At 42.7% G+C, this 19,163-nt stretch overlaps 4 protein-coding genes across 5 annotated transcripts; 2 read left to right on the forward strand and 2 right to left on the reverse strand.

The window, feature by feature from the left end:
• The first annotated feature begins 1,555 nt into the window (after window positions 1-1,555).
• On the forward strand, window positions 1,556-5,324 carry LOC127765067 (DNA (cytosine-5)-methyltransferase DRM2). The gene is made up of 8 exons (XM_052289866.1): window positions 1,556-1,789; window positions 2,350-2,472; window positions 2,588-2,687; window positions 2,772-2,818; window positions 2,897-3,055; window positions 3,638-3,737; window positions 3,814-3,905; window positions 3,995-5,324. The coding sequence occupies exons 1-8, from the start codon at window positions 1,571-1,573 to the stop codon at window positions 5,162-5,164; spliced, it is 2,010 nt and encodes a 669-aa protein (XP_052145826.1). The 5' UTR covers window positions 1,556-1,570; the 3' UTR covers window positions 5,165-5,324.
• Window positions 5,325-5,591: 267 nt separating this feature from the next.
• On the forward strand, window positions 5,592-8,314 carry LOC127765069 (uncharacterized). The gene is made up of 9 exons (XM_052289869.1): window positions 5,592-5,907; window positions 5,999-6,098; window positions 6,353-6,480; window positions 6,570-6,709; window positions 6,807-6,875; window positions 6,985-7,123; window positions 7,229-7,291; window positions 7,492-7,535; window positions 7,944-8,314. Exons 1-9 carry the CDS (start codon window positions 5,808-5,810, stop codon window positions 8,028-8,030), a joined length of 870 nt encoding a protein of 289 aa, XP_052145829.1. The 5' UTR covers window positions 5,592-5,807; the 3' UTR covers window positions 8,031-8,314.
• Window positions 8,315-9,030: 716 nt separating this feature from the next.
• LOC127765068 (folylpolyglutamate synthase-like) lies at window positions 9,031-14,638 on the reverse strand. Of its 2 annotated transcripts, none has more exons than XM_052289868.1 (16): window positions 14,315-14,638; window positions 14,087-14,214; window positions 13,911-13,976; window positions 13,534-13,643; window positions 13,187-13,247; window positions 12,922-13,005; window positions 12,483-12,539; window positions 12,052-12,112; window positions 11,923-11,969; window positions 11,689-11,766; window positions 11,416-11,580; window positions 11,051-11,302; window positions 10,856-10,934; window positions 10,502-10,648; window positions 10,258-10,367; window positions 9,031-9,955 (listed from the first exon to the last, which is right to left on the reverse strand). In XM_052289868.1, the coding sequence occupies exons 1-16, from the start codon at window positions 14,463-14,465 to the stop codon at window positions 9,896-9,898; spliced, it is 1,656 nt and encodes a 551-aa protein (XP_052145828.1). In that variant the 5' UTR covers window positions 14,466-14,638; the 3' UTR covers window positions 9,031-9,895. The 2 variants fall into 2 exon arrangements, with proteins under 2 accessions (XP_052145828.1, XP_052145827.1); XM_052289867.1 differs by having other exon boundaries at window positions 10,493-10,648; window positions 14,315-14,637.
• A 1,326-nt stretch (window positions 14,639-15,964) lies between these two features.
• Window positions 15,965-18,362, reverse strand: LOC127765602 (remorin-like). The gene is made up of 5 exons (XM_052290539.1): window positions 18,068-18,362; window positions 17,118-17,150; window positions 16,925-17,012; window positions 16,541-16,622; window positions 15,965-16,431 (listed from the first exon to the last, which is right to left on the reverse strand). Exons 1-5 carry the CDS (start codon window positions 18,189-18,191, stop codon window positions 16,231-16,233), a joined length of 528 nt encoding a protein of 175 aa, XP_052146499.1. The 5' UTR covers window positions 18,192-18,362; the 3' UTR covers window positions 15,965-16,230.
• Window positions 18,363-19,163: the final 801 nt, after the last annotated feature.

The raw sequence follows: 19,163 nt of genomic DNA on the forward strand, positions 1-19,163 counted from the left end.
CGTTGGCTCTTACATCTCTATCGGTCTTGACGCCTGTTGCATCTGGCCAGCACCCCATGTACAATCGTCTCATTGGCATATCATTTGGTCCCGTTCTATCGTACCCCTTTCACTCATCACTATGAATTCTCCAATATCCACTTCTCCATCTTTCTCCTCTCCGATGCCTTGTGTTGATCTCTTATCGTCTCTAGCGTCTTCTCGACCTCGGCTAAGAGCACCGCCACATAAACATTCTATTTGAACGCTCACAATACTATCTTCATCACCTACCATTATAATGTCTGGTATGTTAGAATCCTCTATTATAATGTCACTACCATTATAATCGCTGGTATGTGGGTCGCATCCTCTTATTGCTCCACACATTAGTGTCTGTAATGGTAGAACATAATGGCACTACCATCAGTATATGTAATGGTAGTGCTATTATGGTAGAACACAATGACACTTTTATTACAGATACTAATGTGTAAAGCAATAAGAGGATGTGACCATCGCCAATAACTACTGTCGCGTTCGGTAGAGTGAGATTGCGAGTTTGTTTGTTTCGTTTTCCGCGCGCACACTTCCCGAACTACTAAACAATATGTTTTTTTGCAAAATTTTTCTATAGGAAAGTTGTTTTAAAAAATCACATTGATCCATTTTTGAAATTAAAAATAGTTAGTATTCATTTAATCATGCGTTAATGGCTCACCTTGTTTTGTGTATCTTCTCAATACTCTTCTCCTCAAACTCAGTCTCCTCTAAATTTAAATTGGAGAACACTCGCCCCTCCTCTTTCTATATCATGACTCGATCAAACCATCTTGTTCAACCACTAGTGGGACGCTACTATATCCAAGTTTTACGTTACCGTCGGTAACCGCGCGGTTACCGGCCTTACCGCGGGGGTACGGTAATAGAAATACTGCGGTAACCTCCTTAAATTCAAATAAATTTAAAAAATAATTTGAATTTTTGATAAATTTTACACGGGTTTGTACGGTTTTTCACGGTTACCACGCGGTAACCCTGGCCCCGGCGGTTTTGGAAACCCTGACTATATCTCATAGAGCTTATCGGAGGTCGCCAATGCGCAAAATCCATTTAAAAAACATCTAATAGTGTATCGGAAACATATACAAGTGAATGGACAAAAATTAATTACATATAATAAAAACCAACAATTATTCATGTATAAGAAGATTTCAACGTGTACCTAAAAAGTTAGGTGAGAATTTATCTGGTTGAAACAACAAAGTGCTTGACAGCTAAGAGTTGAAGCCTCAATTATTGCACGAACGATAAGTTCACCTACTTTTTTTCTCTCTCCTCCCACCTTCCATGGAAAAATGTGCTGCGCACAAAAGGAATCTATGGCCACTTTGGTGTGCAGCCAAAAACATCCAGTAAAACCTCTTGTAGGAGGGCGGAAATGCGTTCCCACAGCTCACCTCTCCGCAGAAGATCCTTGTGTCTGTATCGTCCACAGAGCCAATCCCTTACACCGCCCTGTGAACAGTCACTGACAATCCTGGCCCACGCACGGGTGGGTCCCACCCGTCAGTGAAGTGGCTCAGGCGACATGGTCGCAGGCGCGCCTGTGGGTTTCGTCTACACTAGTCGTCGTCGAGAGGCGCGGAGGCAACGCCGTGTGGTCGCCATCGCCATCGCCTTCCTCCTCCTCCTCCTCCGCCGCCGCGCGCCCAGGGCCATCGGCGGCGGACGCCCTCGCCCACGCGCGCGAGAGAGGGGGGCGAGAGATTATCGGACGAGTCGCTTTGCGGAGCTTTCTAGAATGGTGGTAAGGGCTCCCGCTCCCCCCCTCCGAAGCCTCCTCTTCCTCTCTCCTCCAATCTCCATCCTGCTGCTGCTGCATGATGTTAGTTTGGCCGTGCCGCGGCGGACGACCCTCCTCGTCGTTGTTCGTGGATTGCTCCGTGCACGATTAGGTTGTGGGTTTCCGTTTGGGATTGGGATGGAGGGGCTCCTCTGGTCTGTTTAGTCGCGAAAGAATGATACTTTCTTGTATGTTTTGCTGCATTTTGGATCCTAAAATTATCTGATACTGTATTGATGTCGCGCTTGAGAATTCGATTTTGCGATGTCGCGTGAACAGTTCGGGCTTGCGGAGCGCGGAGGAGCAGAATATTTCCCCCCTTTTGATTTGGATTTAGGGTTTAACTGTTTGGCTATCCCCTTGAAATTTGATGAGGGCTACGTGATATAGGGGTGGCAGTATGCCTCATACAAGATGCTACATTCAACCCGATTCAGTACTTGCGTTAATTTTTCTCCTCTGAATCGCCTTGTTTTCACTGTTAGTCGGGATATTTCAGACGTGTTGCTTAATTTATGTCACAGGACTGGGCTTCAGATAGCGACAATGATAAGTTCGAGTGGGACACAGACGGTGAGGCTGAGACCTCATCTGCCCCGGCCCTAAGGAACATAGATGCTCCTGGTCCGTCCACGAGGCTGCCGCAGGTAGGAGATAGAGGTCTATCTTTGAACACACGTGCTAGTCATTTGTTCAAACCATGTTGTTACTTTGCTGTAATTATAATCAAAATGTGGTGTTTGTTTGTGGAACTGTCTGAAGGATGCAAATGGGAAGGCCAACGGGTCAGGTGCTTTGGTTGCTGAATTTATGGGAATGGGATTCCCAAAAGAAATGATCTTGAAAGCGATTAAGGAGATTGGTAATGATAACAATAATCTAGTTCTTTTATTTGCTTCTGGTTGCATTTTGAATCTTCTGTTTCAACTGCTGTCTTTTCTTTCAGGGGATACAGATACAGAGCAATTGCTTGAGTTACTTCTGACTTATCAGGTATTTGCCCACATGGTTGCATCACTCTGTTTATTATTATCTAATGCTCTACTGTACAAGTGATGCCGTGTAATGCAGGCAATAGGCGGTGACGCTTCAGTGGGTAACTGCTCTGCTTCGGCCTGTGCCCCCCAGACTCTTGAAGTCGACGAGGAGGAGGATGATACTAATTGGGATGAATATGATACTGCTGGCAATTGTGACAGGACTCCTCACTCTGATGGTTCTGGTGACGAGGTATTTACATGACCCCCTCCTTGGTCATTATATATTTATATGCACTTGCTGTGTCTATTTCTTGACCAGTTTCCCTGATCATGGCTGCACCATTTTTTGCACTTGCTTCATGCTAAGAACACATTCCCTTATTAATACCTATGTACGTGAACTACTGGTCGTATAATAAATTAGAAAGTTTCATACCTGTGTTCTATTTCACTCTTAGTAAACAAGTATAGATATGGTTAGCTATACTGCAGTGCTGTAGTCTTTTGTATCTATAAAACCATACATGTCCCTGTAGGGTTGTTAAAGGAGCTTTGTTGATCCAGCCCTTCCTTCCATCATTCTATGCATCTCCAGTTAGCATTTTCTTTATGGTGCCTTTGTAGTGAGAGTTAGCAGAACTACTGTAGAACCATCAGAGAGAGGATCATATATTTGGTAGCAGTAAATTGTAGGCTTTGCAAATGGTATATGTGTATAACTGTATATGTGATGCCTGCATTAGTTGCTTTATTAATAGGTTATTCTGGACTGCAAGTCATTAGAGAGATGTAACAAGTGTTTTCAATTTGCCTTTAATGTGCTTTTATGCAGGATTTCTTTCAAGAAATGTCAGAGAAGGATGAAAAAATGAAGTCCTTAGTCAACATGGGTTTTCCTGAAGATGAAGCAAAGATGGCTATCGATAGATGTGGTATGCCTCTATTGAATTTGATGCTTTGACAGGAAGGAACCTTATTCTGCTGCCTTTGTTGGCTTAAATTTCCCAGGTCTCGATGCGCCTGTAGCAGTGTTGGTTGATTCAATCTATGCATCACAGGAAGCAGGAAATGGTTACTCTGCAAACTTATCTGACTATGAGGTACCTTGTGATTATAATGCATCTGAATCAATAGGTTGTTTCATTTCATTAAATATAATGGCATTGGCATCATCTTTATAATTGTGCAGGATACAGAGTTCAGTTCCTTTGGAGGAAGAAAGAAAACAAGATTTGTGGATGGAAGCAAGAAGAGAAAGCGGTATGGAAGTGGGCCATCTGGGAATCAAGTGCCGTTTGATGGCAGCCACGAAGAGCCCATGCCTCTTCCAAATCCAATGGTGGGATTCAGCTTGCCCAATGAGAGGTTAAGGTCAGTCCACAGAAATCTTCCTGACCAAGCTCTTGGGCCACCATTCTTTTACTATGAAAACGTGGCCCTAGCTCCAAAAGGTGTATGGACAACCATCTCAAGGTTTTTATATGACATTCAGCCTGAGTTTGTGGACTCCAAGTACTTTTGTGCTGCTGCCAGGAAGAGGGGTTATATTCATAACCTGCCGATTGAGAACAGGTCACCTGTTCTCCCAATGCCTCCCAAAACAATATCTGAAGCCTTTCCTAATACCAAGAGGTGGTGGCCTTCCTGGGATCCAAGGAGGCAGTTCAACTGCTTGCAAACTTGTATGGCAAGCGCAAAGCTTACAGAGCGAATTCGTTGTGCTTTGGGTAGATTCAGTGATGTACCAACTCCACAAGTTCAGAAGTATGTCTTGGACGAATGTAGGAAATGGAACCTAGTTTGGGTCGGAAAGAATAAGGTCGCTCCTCTAGAGCCTGATGAGATGGAGTTCCTGTTAGGGTACCCTAGAAACCACACTAGGGGAGTTAGCAGGACGGAGAGGTACAGGGCTCTCGGGAATTCATTCCAAGTTGATACAGTAGCATACCATCTCTCTGTGCTGAGGGACCTGTTTCCCAATGGAATGAATGTCTTATCCCTGTTTTCTGGTATTGGAGGAGCAGAGGTAGCTCTCCACAGACTGGGGATACGTATGAAAACAGTGATCTCTGTTGAGAAATCAGAAGTGAACAGAACGATTCTGAAGAGCTGGTGGGATCAGACACAAACTGGAACGCTGATTGAAATCGCCGACGTGCGGCATCTTACTACTGAAAGAATTGAAACATTCATCAGAAGGTTTGGCGGTTTTGACCTGGTGATTGGTGGCAGCCCGTGCAACAACCTTGCTGGCAGCAACCGCCATCACCGAGATGGTCTGGAGGGCGAGCACTCCGCGCTCTTCTACGATTACATTAGAATATTAGAACATGTAAAGGCTACCATGTCAGCAGTCTAGTTTAAGCTATCACATTAACTAACTCTGTGATTTATTGTTGTTAACGAAGTTAGAACCTGTTGATTGATATTGCTGAACCTGATGTGATGTTATTGCACTCAAACAGGAGTGTTTTTTCCCCTTCATGTCATGATTATATGTTTCGGTTTTTGCGGCGGTACGTGATGCTTTGCAATGTTCCCCCAATTTTAGTAGTACTTGCAGTTCTGGTGCTAAAGATATGAAGATTGTTGATTGCTGAAGTTTATGAAACTATGTATGATTCGATGGTGCAATCTGCCGTGATATTATTGCCCTCAAATAAGGGTATTTCTTTCTTCATTTCATGATTGTATATTCTGGTGTTTTTGTGGCAACCCTGTTGTAAATTGGTTTGTGCACAAAAACAGAGTTCAAAAACAACTGTTGGCCCCAACAAATATCAGAATCTGGGAAGCAGAACAGAAAAGGACAGTGCTGTACGCTTCAGCCACTCCCTTCCGGTGAAGAGTTGCTCACCACATTATGTTCACCTAACAAAAATATCCCACTTCAACTGGCAGATATCCCACCACAGCTCTTCCAAGGCTCCAACCCCAAATCCAAGCCATAAAACCTTTGCAACAACCATGAGAGCTAAGCTTCCAAGCTCTGAATTTTCAGGATGTTGATGCCAGCTTCTGCTCAGATCCCTCATCACACAATACGTCCTGTTGCAAGTTACTTAGTTCTGCATCGACGGCGCCGGCACAAGTCTGACCGGCGTGAGTTCTTGATCTCATCTTGGGGTTCAATCCTAATGCATTTTCAGTTTAGCATATGGCCAAAGTTGAGTTAACCATATTCCTCATGCAGGTTTTAGATTGCAGGGTCCTACGAGGAGGGTGGTCTTTTGCACTCGCAGTGTGCTAGGTTCCAGCAATGGCGCGCCATCTGGTGGCCTTGTCAAGAAAAGGTGTGCGACTCCGTATTTTGCACTGCTAGGTTAGCATGAGATCATGAAAAGAGAAATGTCCATACTTAAATTTACATTGTGAAAGAACAATACTTTCATCCAATTAACCTCTAAAGTTCTGCATATTATCATTTTACTTTTCCTGATTCCTGAATATATATATATATAGCACCTACTTCAGAAGACCTTAGTATAATAGTACATGATAGTCTGGAGTATATAGATGGACAGTCTGACTTGGTGAACTATGGCAGAAAGATTGTGGAGCACATCATTCTGCTTAGAGCCAAGCCAAATATCTCGGACGCTGAAGAAAAGGACATGCTAGATTACTTGTATACTTCTCAGTATCAGATGAGAGGGATTCTAGCTGTGTCATTAGGTGAGAAGTTTATATATATGTATTTATTGATGAAGAATTCTCCAAAGTAATGTGTTGTGTTTTGATATCCGTCTATCTCTTGGATGCAGGGCGCATAGAGGATCCCAACACAGAGAACTTTACGCATGCTGTTTTGATGCGTTTTCAGCAGAAAGACGACATTGCAAAGTTCCACAGTAGTCCCTACTACTACAAAATTCTCGATGAGCACGTAAAACCCGTTTCATATGTACGCCTCAGCATGTAATCTTCTTTCTGGTTCTTACAAAATTCTGACTATTTGTTGTCCATTGCATTGTGAGAGTCACTGGTTGGATAACTTACAGGGCTCGGTTTCTGTAGATTTTGAATCTGAAGTTGAAGATGACATTATCCCTCTCTTCCGTCGGGGAGAGGTAATTCAAGATGGCATCAAGCTGGAGCTCAAATTGTTATTCTTTGGTTTGGTCTTGTAAGATATTCCACAAACTTTGTTTGTGAGCCTAAGTTTGCTTCTTCCAACAGGATTTTAACTATGGAGTGGAGTTCATGCTACTGATATCTTTCTTGGAAAGTGCATCTGGAGATTCAGTGGAGGATGCATTAGCTTCTCTTCAGAGGTTCATCAGTCAATGCAGTTCTTTCATTGTTCAGGCAACCTTAGGTATGACAAAATGGTATCTGTGTCATTTCTTCCGACACATTTTCACAAAACTTTCCATTTTTCCTCAATCTCAGATAATAAAGTGTGATGTTTTACATGTACCAGGCTGCTGTCTGAATCATATGGACAGTGGTTACAGTCATGCTGCAGTTATCCGTTTTCCGTCATGTAAGTGATCAATAATTCTAATTTGTCCTTGAAATTAAAAATCCATATAAATGCAGAACAAAGCTGGATAATTTTCTTTTTTAGAAAATGGGATAAACCTGGCCTCTACATCCAATTGGATGTACGCAGCCAACAAAGCTGGATTATGGACAGATTGTGTATCAAAAAGGCTCCTTAGTGAATTTATTTGTTTCCTGCAGTTGATGACTTCAAGATATTCAGGGAGGGGATGGAATACAAGGATGTAAGGCTTCTCTACTTGCATGAATTCACATTTGATATCTGGACAAAAAAAATGATAGAAGCAAATAACTGTGAAAATTGGTCTTGCTTCCTGTTCAATTCCTTTCTGGCAAATTTCAGAACCTGCTGTTGTATACAGAAACAATGGGCTGGTTGACAGTTTTGTGGGAGGGGGTCTCTTACCCTAACCTATTGCATTGGAAATAATAAACATGAATCGAACTAGATTTACATAATTATGATACACTTGTAACTAGTAGAGGAATGCTTGAACACTGAATTATTGCACCAAAATATAGCCCTTAGTTGAGTTGTTTACAGGGAGCAAGTATGTACATGCATGCACTCACTCTGTTAACAGCTGCATGATGTGAAGTACTGAAAATTGACAATGCCTTGTGAAATACAGATGTGGGCATCAACATTTCAACCGATTGTGGAGAAATCTCTTGAGCTACACTTCACAGTTGATCCCGTGGGTAACCAGCTGATGTAGATTCTGAGCACCTGACAAAATATTCAGTCCTGGATTGGACGTATATATTGTTGGTAAACTCCTGAGTTGCTGATGAGGGAAAAGTATTGAAATGAAATCTTGAGGTTTTACATAGGCGATTGTGTTCATCACATAAACGCCTTCCTTTTCCTTGCCCGTAATGCAAGAACGAGAGATACCTTGAAAATGTTTTATCCTGTCATGAATGTACCTCAATCGCAAGATGTACAGTGTGGTTGGACCGGCTGGTTGATTAATTATATTGGTCCTGACATGTTCCTATCCTAATTAATCTCCTGTTTGTGGGGAAAACGAAGAATAAGTATGTCATTTTCATCTAGCTGGGTTGCCTGCATCTGCATGCTAGCTAGCTAGCTAGCTAGCTACTGTAAATGATGCGTACGTATGCTCATGAATGAATTCGCAAGCGATCGCCGCACCATACATCCTTTGTTCTTGCCATTAATCAAGCAAGATAAGCTACCTAGTAGTGCTATAACTTGCGTTGATTAATTGCATCGGTCGATTACAATACAAGCTCGCTATACATACTCGTCCGCTGATTGATCAGTTTCTGCACTTCTGCAGTGATAAACACAAACATTACCTCGATCGATCGATCAGTTGTGCAGTGGGTTTGGGCCCTCCGGCACCACCCGCTTGGACGCAGACACACCATGATCCTCCTCCTCCTCCTCCTGCATCATGCGCCTGCTGCTGTAGTAATGGCCGGGCGGCGCCGCCATCTCCTCCGTCAAAAGGCCGTAGCCCTTACTCGCCGGCGACGGCGACGGCGAGTCCCCTTCTAAGCTCGGGATTATTCGGCGGCCATGGCGGATGCCTGCCAGCTCTGCTCCCAGGAGAGTGAGAGTGAGAACCGTAAGTCTCACGCTCCATGACCATGAGCTCATAATGGAGGAGGCTTGCTAACTTGCTACTTCTACAAGAAGAGCCAAGATGAAGGGAAGAGCTAAGAGCTAAGCTAGCTGCTGGAAGCTACAAGAAAACCTTTACTAGAAAATTGTCTTTGGTTGTTCACTTTATAGCCTGCAGGCTAAACAACTAAATCCTTTAAGAACAAGTAAAGGAGGAAAAAAAAACTAAATCCTTTGAGATAGCCGGCTAAAACTTTATTGTGACCCAGACAAGAGCGGCAGAGGGCCATCTGTATCGACAAGGAGCTTTCCTCTCTTGATAAGACAAACCCAGCCAACTTTGTGACATGGAGGGGTTGGATTGTGCTTTCCTCACCATTTGGCTTCATGTGGACAACATGCCAAATGGGATTAAGAACCTTAACAGTAGAGCTAATGGCATCTTCATTCAGGACAAGAGCAGTCTTAATCTTTTTTTAAGAGTTAGTAGGAAACAGCAGTCTTGGCCTCTCAGATATGTCACACGGGTGCAACGAAGAAAAACGCAGTTGTGTCCTATCATTGTGATATCAATGGAAATCATCAATCATGTGTATCAGTATTTGGTTAGGCATTCATCAGAGTTGACTAAATGCACGTGAACCTCAGGGATGAATCGAACATCTTCACCAGAAGCTTAGAAAAGTGTATCCTATTCATGATTGCCACCATCTTATTCATGTATTCAATTTATTACTTGTTGTAATGGGCATTGAAGTTTTCTGGGTAAAGAATACGGATTAGTGGCAAAAAGGAGCCATGAAACACATAACAAGAAGAGTATACGCGATATGCTCGCTGCCTGGTCAGCATAGAATCCAAAACACCTGAAATTGAAATTGTTGTATCCTGTAACCGCCCGGTTGCCGTCAGGGGATCTCAAACGTAAACCGCGAAATTGGCTCAGCGTCAATTTGAACTTCTAAGTGTATATCGTTCCAAGAAGAAGTATCATTTCTTGACCAATCTCAACACATCACCAACGAGATGCAGGGAGCCAGTAACCAGGACCTAATTCAGTGTATCAGACACAAATGGATCAGCGCCAAGTGCGGAAGTAGCTTGCGCACGCACATGTTACGATGTTTCCAAAAAATCGAATTTATGCAAAATAGGAAATTCAATAAACATGATCATATGCCAAAACTAAAAATATCACAGATTACAGGACAGTGATGGTGAACATAAAGTAACCATCTATAGCACAGCACTCTAGTTATAAATGCAGGAATACATATTAGGATGAAACACTAGCATTTAAAAAAGGAAAACATTTCTGAAGTTATAGGTTATAGTTTGATGGAAGCACCTACCTGAAAAGAAGTTGATCGGTTTTGTCGGGCATTTGTCCTCAGCCACTCCATTGCCAGTGGAAGTGATTCAAAAACCAGACTGTTCTCACTGGAATTTGTGTTGTTCATACCTGCACCGTTTGCTTCTAAATTCAGATATCATCTTCAGGCTAAAAGTAACTTGTTTCAACAAGAAAACTGCATATGACCAATAGAAACAACATGAATGTCTATTGGTAATCAAGTTAAGAAGAACCTTTATCACCATGAAGTAATTTCTGCCACACTCTTTGAAGCGACAATTGCCATGACAAATCAATTTGCTCAGGCTCTGCAGGAGCTGATGAATTGGTACCAAGCTTGTTGTATTGTGATTGGTTTGGCACAAAAAGAGCCATGTCAAAGTGGACCCCTGGGAAAAATGAAACAACAATAAATGCAAACATTCAACCAAGAACAGGAACAAATTAAACTTGAAAGTGAAATCAACAGTGAACAAATAAGTTTGTGCAGAACTCAAGTTGTTAGTGGAAACAACCAGTACACATTATAAAGTGGGAGTATTAGATAGATGAGTGAATATGGACTTCATTTTTCCATTCAAGCAATTTTTACCTACCATTTTGAGTTAATGTATCCAGAAGATGCGGAAGCAACCTCATAGGATCCCTCACGGACATGCAATTGAATAGAAGAATCTGTGATTGGTCCAAAGGTAAATTTTCATATAAGGGGAAAGGAGATTCAATGATATGATGCATGCAAAATCAAGTCCATTCAAGTAAGATGAAACTAGAGAAACTGTGAGGCATGCCTTTTGAGAGTTGCCACAAGACTGAGACTGCACCATGGAAGATGGTACTGTCCTATCCTCCTTAGTGACATGGCTAAACCATCTAGCACAAATTTCCATACTTTCAGGACTGTGAGCCCCATCCAAATAGAAAACCAAAGAACAGTCTTTATCTTCCTCTCCTGAGTTTACTTGTGAATCTGTAATGATCTGCGCTCGGCCTTGCAAATAGGCATTTGACAGCCCACTAATAAACTGATCTGGTAACGGGTCCTAAATTCCATAAAAGCAGAAAGAAATTATCATAACGGGTCCTAAATTCCATAAGAGCAGAAAGAAATTATCATACCAACTTTTGTAAGCAACAATTATTGATTGAGACTTACAGTTCGGTTCAGTGGTATTCTTTCCACATGTCCTTGCTTCTCAAGCCATGTACTAGCCAATGCAACTGCAAGGCCAGCATTTACATATTGGTGTTCACCACGCAGTCCAAGATGTTGATCCTTTAATTGATGGGGTTCCAAAGGATGTGCAACTTGGAGTGAAACCTTCAGAAGGCACAGACTAGCTTATTTTAGAAGATGCTTTCAGCTGTATTAACTATCAAGTTTACAAATATTACAAAACATAAGGGACAAGTTTAAAATAAAACATACACCCAATTCTGAAGCCCTTTGTTTCAGAGCAATCATTGCCTCTTCTGGCTGTGGAGCAGTGTAGGCCGGAACTCCCTTCTGTTGATATCAGACGCCACAAGCAAATCAACAAAATCAAGAAATGTTGGCTACGTATTCTCTTTTAATCGGCAACAGTCCAAGTGAAAAAAGTGATAATATAACAGTTCATCCTAATTTGTAGCATGACTTTGTTAGGGTAGTAGTTAAAATGACCTTGAAAATCCCTGCCTTCTCACCAGCAATTTCTCCAAGTGTGTTTCCTGCTCACAGGGCACATGGCAAAAGCATGAAACTACTTTTCCTAGTAATAGAGGGACATCAACTGTCAGTTTCATGACTAACCAAGAATTTCCATATGGTCGTATCCAAGGGAAGCTATTCCACAAACCACAGGTGCTTCAACCTGCATATGTGCAAAGTTATACACCTGTTACGCATTTATTATTTTGAATTATTTATGCCTTGAGTCGTCAGGATGCAGCACTTGATCTGAATGAATTCATTAATGTTCAGAAGAAACAAAAGCTAAACTGTAACTCTGATTAAAATAGAAGACATCAGCATATGGTTAGACCCGAATGACTATATCTAGTACACTACTAGTACAGTTTGCTTTGTGATCACACCTTTTGTATGGGATGAAAGGACGGCCGCAAAGAAAAGAAAGAAGAAGCAAACAGCTTAGGGCAAACAAGATTTTCATATAGTTCAAGTTTGTCTTGGATTTCGATTACAAAGAAATTAACACTTGCACCCAACAGAACAGAACATACCACATTAGTTGCATCAAACTTCCCTCCAAGGCCAACCTCGAGAACAGCAACATCAACCTGTTTGACCCACGAAAAGAGGGAGTAAAACATCAAATAATGTTTACCCAGAAAATCATAAATGGTTCCACTACATTCCAAGTCTCAAAAAAGGAAATATGTGATATAAGTCTTTGGTGCGACTACATTAGTACATTAAAGCCCTATAAAGTTACAATGTCATTCAAGTAAAATGGAGGAACAAGTTATGTGTACAAACAGATGCAAGCAGTAAAACAAAAATTTTAAAAGCAGGAAGTGTCTGCTGTTATCTCTTTTTTGCCAGGCAGGAGGCGAAGAAGTGACCCGGCCGAATTTTATTAAGATTGGGAGAAGATGTTACATTTTACAACAAGCATGGTTGTTGCGAGGCATCCTAGCAGCCAACCCAGAAACATCTCACCTGTTCAGCTGAGAATATCTTGAATGCTAACAATGCAAGGAATCTGAAGTAGGTTGGCATGGGAATATCATCATCAGTCTTCTCCTGAAAGTACACCCATGTACATCATCATCTAGAAGTTTTGATAACGAAAGCAGCAGAAAAACACAAAGAGGAAATGCACAGGTTCCTGGTATCATTTATTTCGTCGTTGTTTTTCATCAGTGCTAGCGCCCAGCACAGAGTGCCATCATATGAAACAACAGAGATAGAGATAGACATATACCTTGAGCTTATTCCAGCACCACCAGAAGTACTTCAAAAACTTTTCTTCGGAAATATCCACCCTGATGCTCTCACAATTAGGAGCTAGATCAGAACAAGTAAAATACATAGTTATCCAAATAACATAAAAGACATGGTGGATATGATGCACGCAAAATCAAGTCCATTCAATTATTTGCCGGAATTTTAAGTACAATGCAGAATATATAGTTATCCAAATAACATAAAAGATATGGTATAGAACATGTGTGTCCAGAAGCTTATTCTAAAGTATCGAAATGAGAAGCATTAGCAATTCAACATTAGAGTCAACGATAAGTAAAGGAGAAAAATGAAAAGGAATTTTACCCATTTAGCCGGAATCGCTCCCTGACATCCATCAAATGTGGTGAGGTGAACAGCCCTGTGCTGAAACCACATGATCGCAGGATTGCCTCTGTGAATGTGCATGTTGAACCCTGTAGATAAAGCCCATGTGTTGTTCAAACTCCACGTCATAAGGAAGATAAGCTATTATACATTAATTGGTTTCATTACCAAACAGAAGTAAACTATTGCATAGGTAAACATTAATGTGCAGATTGGTTGCATTAAGATTCTGCGTAGACATGTTCCATTAGTGATTTATGCACCTTGCATCGCTACTCTCTAAACACTATTCACCCAAATGGAAACCACACAACATCCAGCTTTCTAGCTAGAGCTGATCATCAGTGAGTTAGTACCTTTCCTTTGGTCCCGGCAACGTGAATCACCTTCATCCGCGCGATCGGCTCCTCCAGCTCCAGAATCTGCGCGAACCGCGGCAAGCAACAAAATCCACCCGATCAAATCAAACAACCAGCCATGAGCCATCCTAATATACTATTTTGACAAGTGGGGAGTGGAGGAGGAAATGGACCTGGAGGTAATGCGCCATGAGGTCCCACTGGTTTCCCCGGTTGCCGCTGTGCGCCCGCACCTTCTGCGTGATGAGCGAGGAGAGCCGCCCCATCACGTCCTCGTACTCCGCTGCCGCCACAGCACCACCTACGCCCCACGAATCGACTCAATCCAGTATCCACCACCAGCCAACCCCATCAATCGAAGCAGCAGCAGCAGCACAAAATCAGGGCGTGGCGTTGCTTACCTGCCTGCGCGGCGGCGGCGGCGGCGGAGACGGAGGAGGAGGCCATGGCGCGAGGGGAGGAGAGGCGGCGGGCGGGGACGGGGACGGGGACGGAGGAGCAAGGCAGGAGGAGGAGGCGGCGGAGCTGAGCCAGGTGAGGGCGGTGAGGCATATGCCGCGTGCGGGTGCAGCGCAAGCTCAGGCGAGCGCCGCCGCGGATTCGACGACCACTACTTGTGTCGTCGTAGTAGTAGGTGTGGGTGTGGGTTGGTGATGGCGCCGCCGCCGCCGTGGTGGCTGGTGGGCCCTCCTCCTCCTCCTCGGTTTGTCTGTCTCTGTACCCTTCCTCTGACAAGTGGGTCCCCCCGGATTCTTTATCGCGGATTCGCGGTCGCCCTTGCACTTTAGTTGCAAAGTGTTACCGATATACGCTTTCTCCTCTAGGAGGCGGGTTCTGAGGTTTCCGTCATGCCTCTGCTTATAACGGGAAATTGGAGGGTCGCGGCTTGGAGCAGCGGCACCACCACCACCACCGGTTCCGGCGGATGGCGACACGGCGGCGGCGGCCACGTCAACCGGAGCGAGCACCGTGTTGTGGTGGCGTTGATGCCTCGACAAAACTAGATTTTGAGCAAGACGGTGAAACCACGTCTTAGAATGCTCAAGTTCAGATTAGAGTTTTTCTTTTTGCGGGGAAGTTCAGATTAGAGTTGGAATGTTATGTGTGCTGTTTTGTTTCAGGTATACTGGTATAGTACGATCGGTTAAAGGATATGTGACATGTCATGCCCTGATTTATTATCAATTATATGGCAAATGTGATTGTGGAATCGTTGAGGAAAAAGGTATAAGTTTCTATCACTAACAGATGTTCAGATAACTGAAAAAACTTCAGATGGGGAAACACCATTGATGCTTGAGAGAAAAAAAAAATCGAGGTCAAAGAGTGTCGGAGTTTTATTCTCTGAACCCCTTGCGTAGTTGCAAAGTTCACATTACAGTTGCAGGCATCGATTTATCACTTCTCTACCAAATGGGATTGTGAAATCGCGAATCGATCATGGAATGAGTCAATTTATCACATCACCTTTCACTCGTTTCGGGAGATATACATTTGTTACCGACGATATTCAGATAACTCGAAAAAAAATGATCAGATGGGGAAGCAGCATTGATAAATGAGAGAGAAAAATCTTGGTCAATAGGGGTCGGAGATTAAAACCCCGACCCTTGCGTTCGTTTTCTTTTTTAATTTATGTGCTGACAGGCCTGAAAAAAACAATGATGATGAATTGGGGGGTTCGGAGTTTTACTCCCCAACTCCCTTGGATCGTTGTTTTTGCAGTACAAGATGGACCAAAGCGTTATACATCAAAAAGTCTCATTTGCTGTTTCAACAAAGAAAGGAGCAACATAAAACTCCTCTTTTGAAAAATACGCGGCAATTAACGAATGTTTAATTAGTAACATATCTTCATGAACGAATAAACTTATTCATTATCCATCAGACTACAAGAATATACGTGTCTCTAGTAGTTGGTCCGTTCATGAGCGATGGCCGAAGGGTTAGGCATAAGAAAGTGCTATATTTCAACAGAGAAAAAGGAGCAACCTAAGCAGTTATTTTGAAAAAAATACAACAATTAACGAATGTTTAATTACTAACAAATCTTCATGAAAGAATAAGCGTATTCATAATCCATCATCCCCTGCCTGCACTCCCCTATGCATATACACAATTCCTTTACAAAACGCACCAGAAATCAAACCACCCAACTGACAAAATACAAACCAAATGGCCCTTCAATTAGACGACATACACACGACGCAAACACGGATGCCATGCATTGCACATACACAAATTTCTGTAAGTTCACAGACTAATCAACAACACCAAATCCCAGCATATATGTATGATGAACTCCTCATGATTTCTCTCAGGCTTTCAAGAGCCCGAACAGCTTCGTCGGAGCCTCGCCCTTTGCACGGTACTTGGCGGCCATCTCCTCCGCCATGATCAGCTCCTCGCCACGCTTCGCCGTGGTGAGCGCCCTCTTCTCCTCCGCCGTCTTGTGCAGCAATGCCAGCTTGTTCTTCAGCTTCTCTTCGTACGCCGCCTTCTTCTTCTCCAGTTCTTGCTGCAGCCACGGAGTAACCCAAATTGTTATTGTTACTGAACAGCTAGTTATTAATAACTGTTAAAAACTCACACCAAATATAATTAGGAGTGGTGATCGTTCTGTCTACCTCGATCCTTTTCAGCTCAGCCTCCATCTCTGCTTTCTTTGCATTCTCCCATGAAGTGATGTATGACAGCTTCTTGGCCGCCCTGTAATTGTTTCAGAAAAAGGGAAAATGACAGAGACAGAAAGAAGTTTCATCAGCATTTCAGGTTGGTTCTTGGTTGGTTGTTGTGAATGCAACGTCAGATATGAAAGGTAGTACTTTGAGTGCACCGTAAGAATAGATCTCCATCGAATTTGGCTAACCAGTGAAAGAGGTGATGTGCCATGTCAGTAATAACGTACTACAGTACCCTGATTAATTCTTTTTTTGCTTTTAAGCAACCACCAATTAAATGCTAGCATTTTGATATGGTACCTTTTTTAAGATAATGTTTTGATATAGTACCTGTTCTCTGCTCTAGCTTTCTCGCTTTCCTCCCAGGCATTGATCAGTACCAATCTCTTCTCCGACACAATTTTTGCGAGATAAGCATCTGAAGAATGGGCAAATTAAATGATGAGCACATAAGTAAGCATGAGCCTGAAGTGTTTTTTGCTGGCTAAAATGAGAGTTCAGATGATCAATTCTTTGTTAGTACCTCTTTCAGCTGAACCTCCTGTAGCCTCAGCTTCTGGTGGGACAGAAGAAAGGACATGTCAGCATTCAGAATGAATTCATTCAGGTTTACTCAGTACTAGTATAAGCAAGTAAAATGATAGTTTGGAAAAAAAAGAAACGCAAATATTAGGGAATGACCTAATATCTAATAATTAAAAATTAAAGGGTCAGGCTTCGAACCCAGGTCGTCTAGCCAACCACCTTTTTTTTAGAGGGAACACCGGGGGTACAGTAGCCGATCACCTTATGTAGCTAGCCAAAAGACCCTTGGTGTTTCTCGGAATGATAGTTTGGTACTTGATCGTTGATTTGCCATTTATATTTGAATTGTGCAGTAGCAGTTTGTTTTAACTTGTGAAGCCTAAGTGTTACTAGTTCAATGTTTGAACTCGTTTTTTTCTTCTTCTGAAATCAGGTTTAAATCAGTACCGGATAAAGGAGAACTCTTGAAAATCCCATCTAGATAAAAGCATGAGCACGATCAAATCAAACGATATCCAAACTCAAGTATAAGCAATTTCTACTGTATGAAAGACCAAATCAAGTCACATATAATCGAACGAGCGAAATTAACTGAAACCATATGAACAATAATCAGTGTGTCCTGCTGGTATATATGGAGCAGGAAACACCCATGATGTTTCGGCTAGCTTCACAAATTGGTGGGTTAGACGATCTGAGTTCGAAGTCTCACCTCTTCTAATTATTTGATAATAGATCATTCTCTAATATTCGTGTCTTTTTTTTAGCAGAACACGCGCATCATATCATACACATTTCACCACGGATAATATTTGGCAAGTACTAGAACTTAAAAATTCATTTTAAAAGAAAATCACTAGAACTTAAACTAGCTGAGATGAAAGCAGCTGAAACTGCGAGTGGCCATGCACGGAGATGATCACTAGATCTAGAGGTTGGTCTACGTACCCTTGACGAGGACGATGGCCTTGGAGTCGTCGTGCTCGGTGGCCGGCGGCGTCGGCAGCGGCACCACCGCCTTCTCTTCGGCGATGTCCTTGGTCACCTCCACCTTCTTCGCCTCCTCCGCCATCTAGCTAGCTCCAAATTAATCAATCAAGATCGATGGTCTCTCCTCCTCCTTGCTCCCGACGACGACGACGACGATGCTGGGCAAGCAATGCAAATGGTATCGCCAAAACAAACAGCTAGCTAAGCATATAAACCGTTAGCTGGACAGAAGGAGGATATATGTATATGTATATAGAGGAAAGTGCGTCGTGCTAGTGTCACAATCAAGGAAGGGTGTCTTAGTTAATTAGCAATTGTGATGGACAACGTACTGTTCCAGGCAGGCGGTGAGCTGGTACGTAATATAAAGGCCGCATCGCTATTCAACACACCAGGATTAGAGATACATTCGTTCATTCGATCGAGCCAGGGGTTGTACGTTTATACGTTAATTTAATTGTGTGATTGATTAATTAGTAGCTAAAGAAGAAGAACATATATTATTATTAAATATTAATTAATCATGGTATTAATAATTTGGTGCTGGGTGCGCGTCATGTCGTCTTGGCATGCATCTCTCTAGAGGGCAGAGGCTAGAGCCAACCAATTAAGCCGCTTTACGAGCCTGGGTCCAATGACAGCCGCCATCTTTGATGTTCCAGGTTGTTAGTCGTTGCCATGGGCCGGCTCCATGCATAGCTAGCACACAGCTCTCTCGCATATTTGCCGCTTGATTTAGGTCGTCTAATACAACCTTCACATCCTCATACTTCTGGAACAGTAATTAAAGTGAGGTAGCCCCATCTATGTATCCATGGAGATTGCAACTGTGCAACATGCATGGGATTGTCTGAGCTTAGATGCATGGGATTGTCTGAGCTTAGCTCAGTTCAGTAGTACTATCGAGTAACCATGCATGGTCCATTCATGGCTGGCAAGCACCTGATTAATTAACTGTATCAGTATAGAGTACTCTAATATGCCAGGTGGCCTTTAATCTTCTGAGACCTTTAGTTTAATCTTGTGAGAATCATCAATTAATCATTTGTACTCC

This window comes from Oryza glaberrima, chromosome 3 (assembly GCF_000147395.1).
Source record: "Oryza glaberrima chromosome 3, OglaRS2, whole genome shotgun sequence".
Lineage (NCBI taxonomy): Eukaryota > Viridiplantae > Streptophyta > Magnoliopsida > Poales > Poaceae > Oryza > Oryza glaberrima.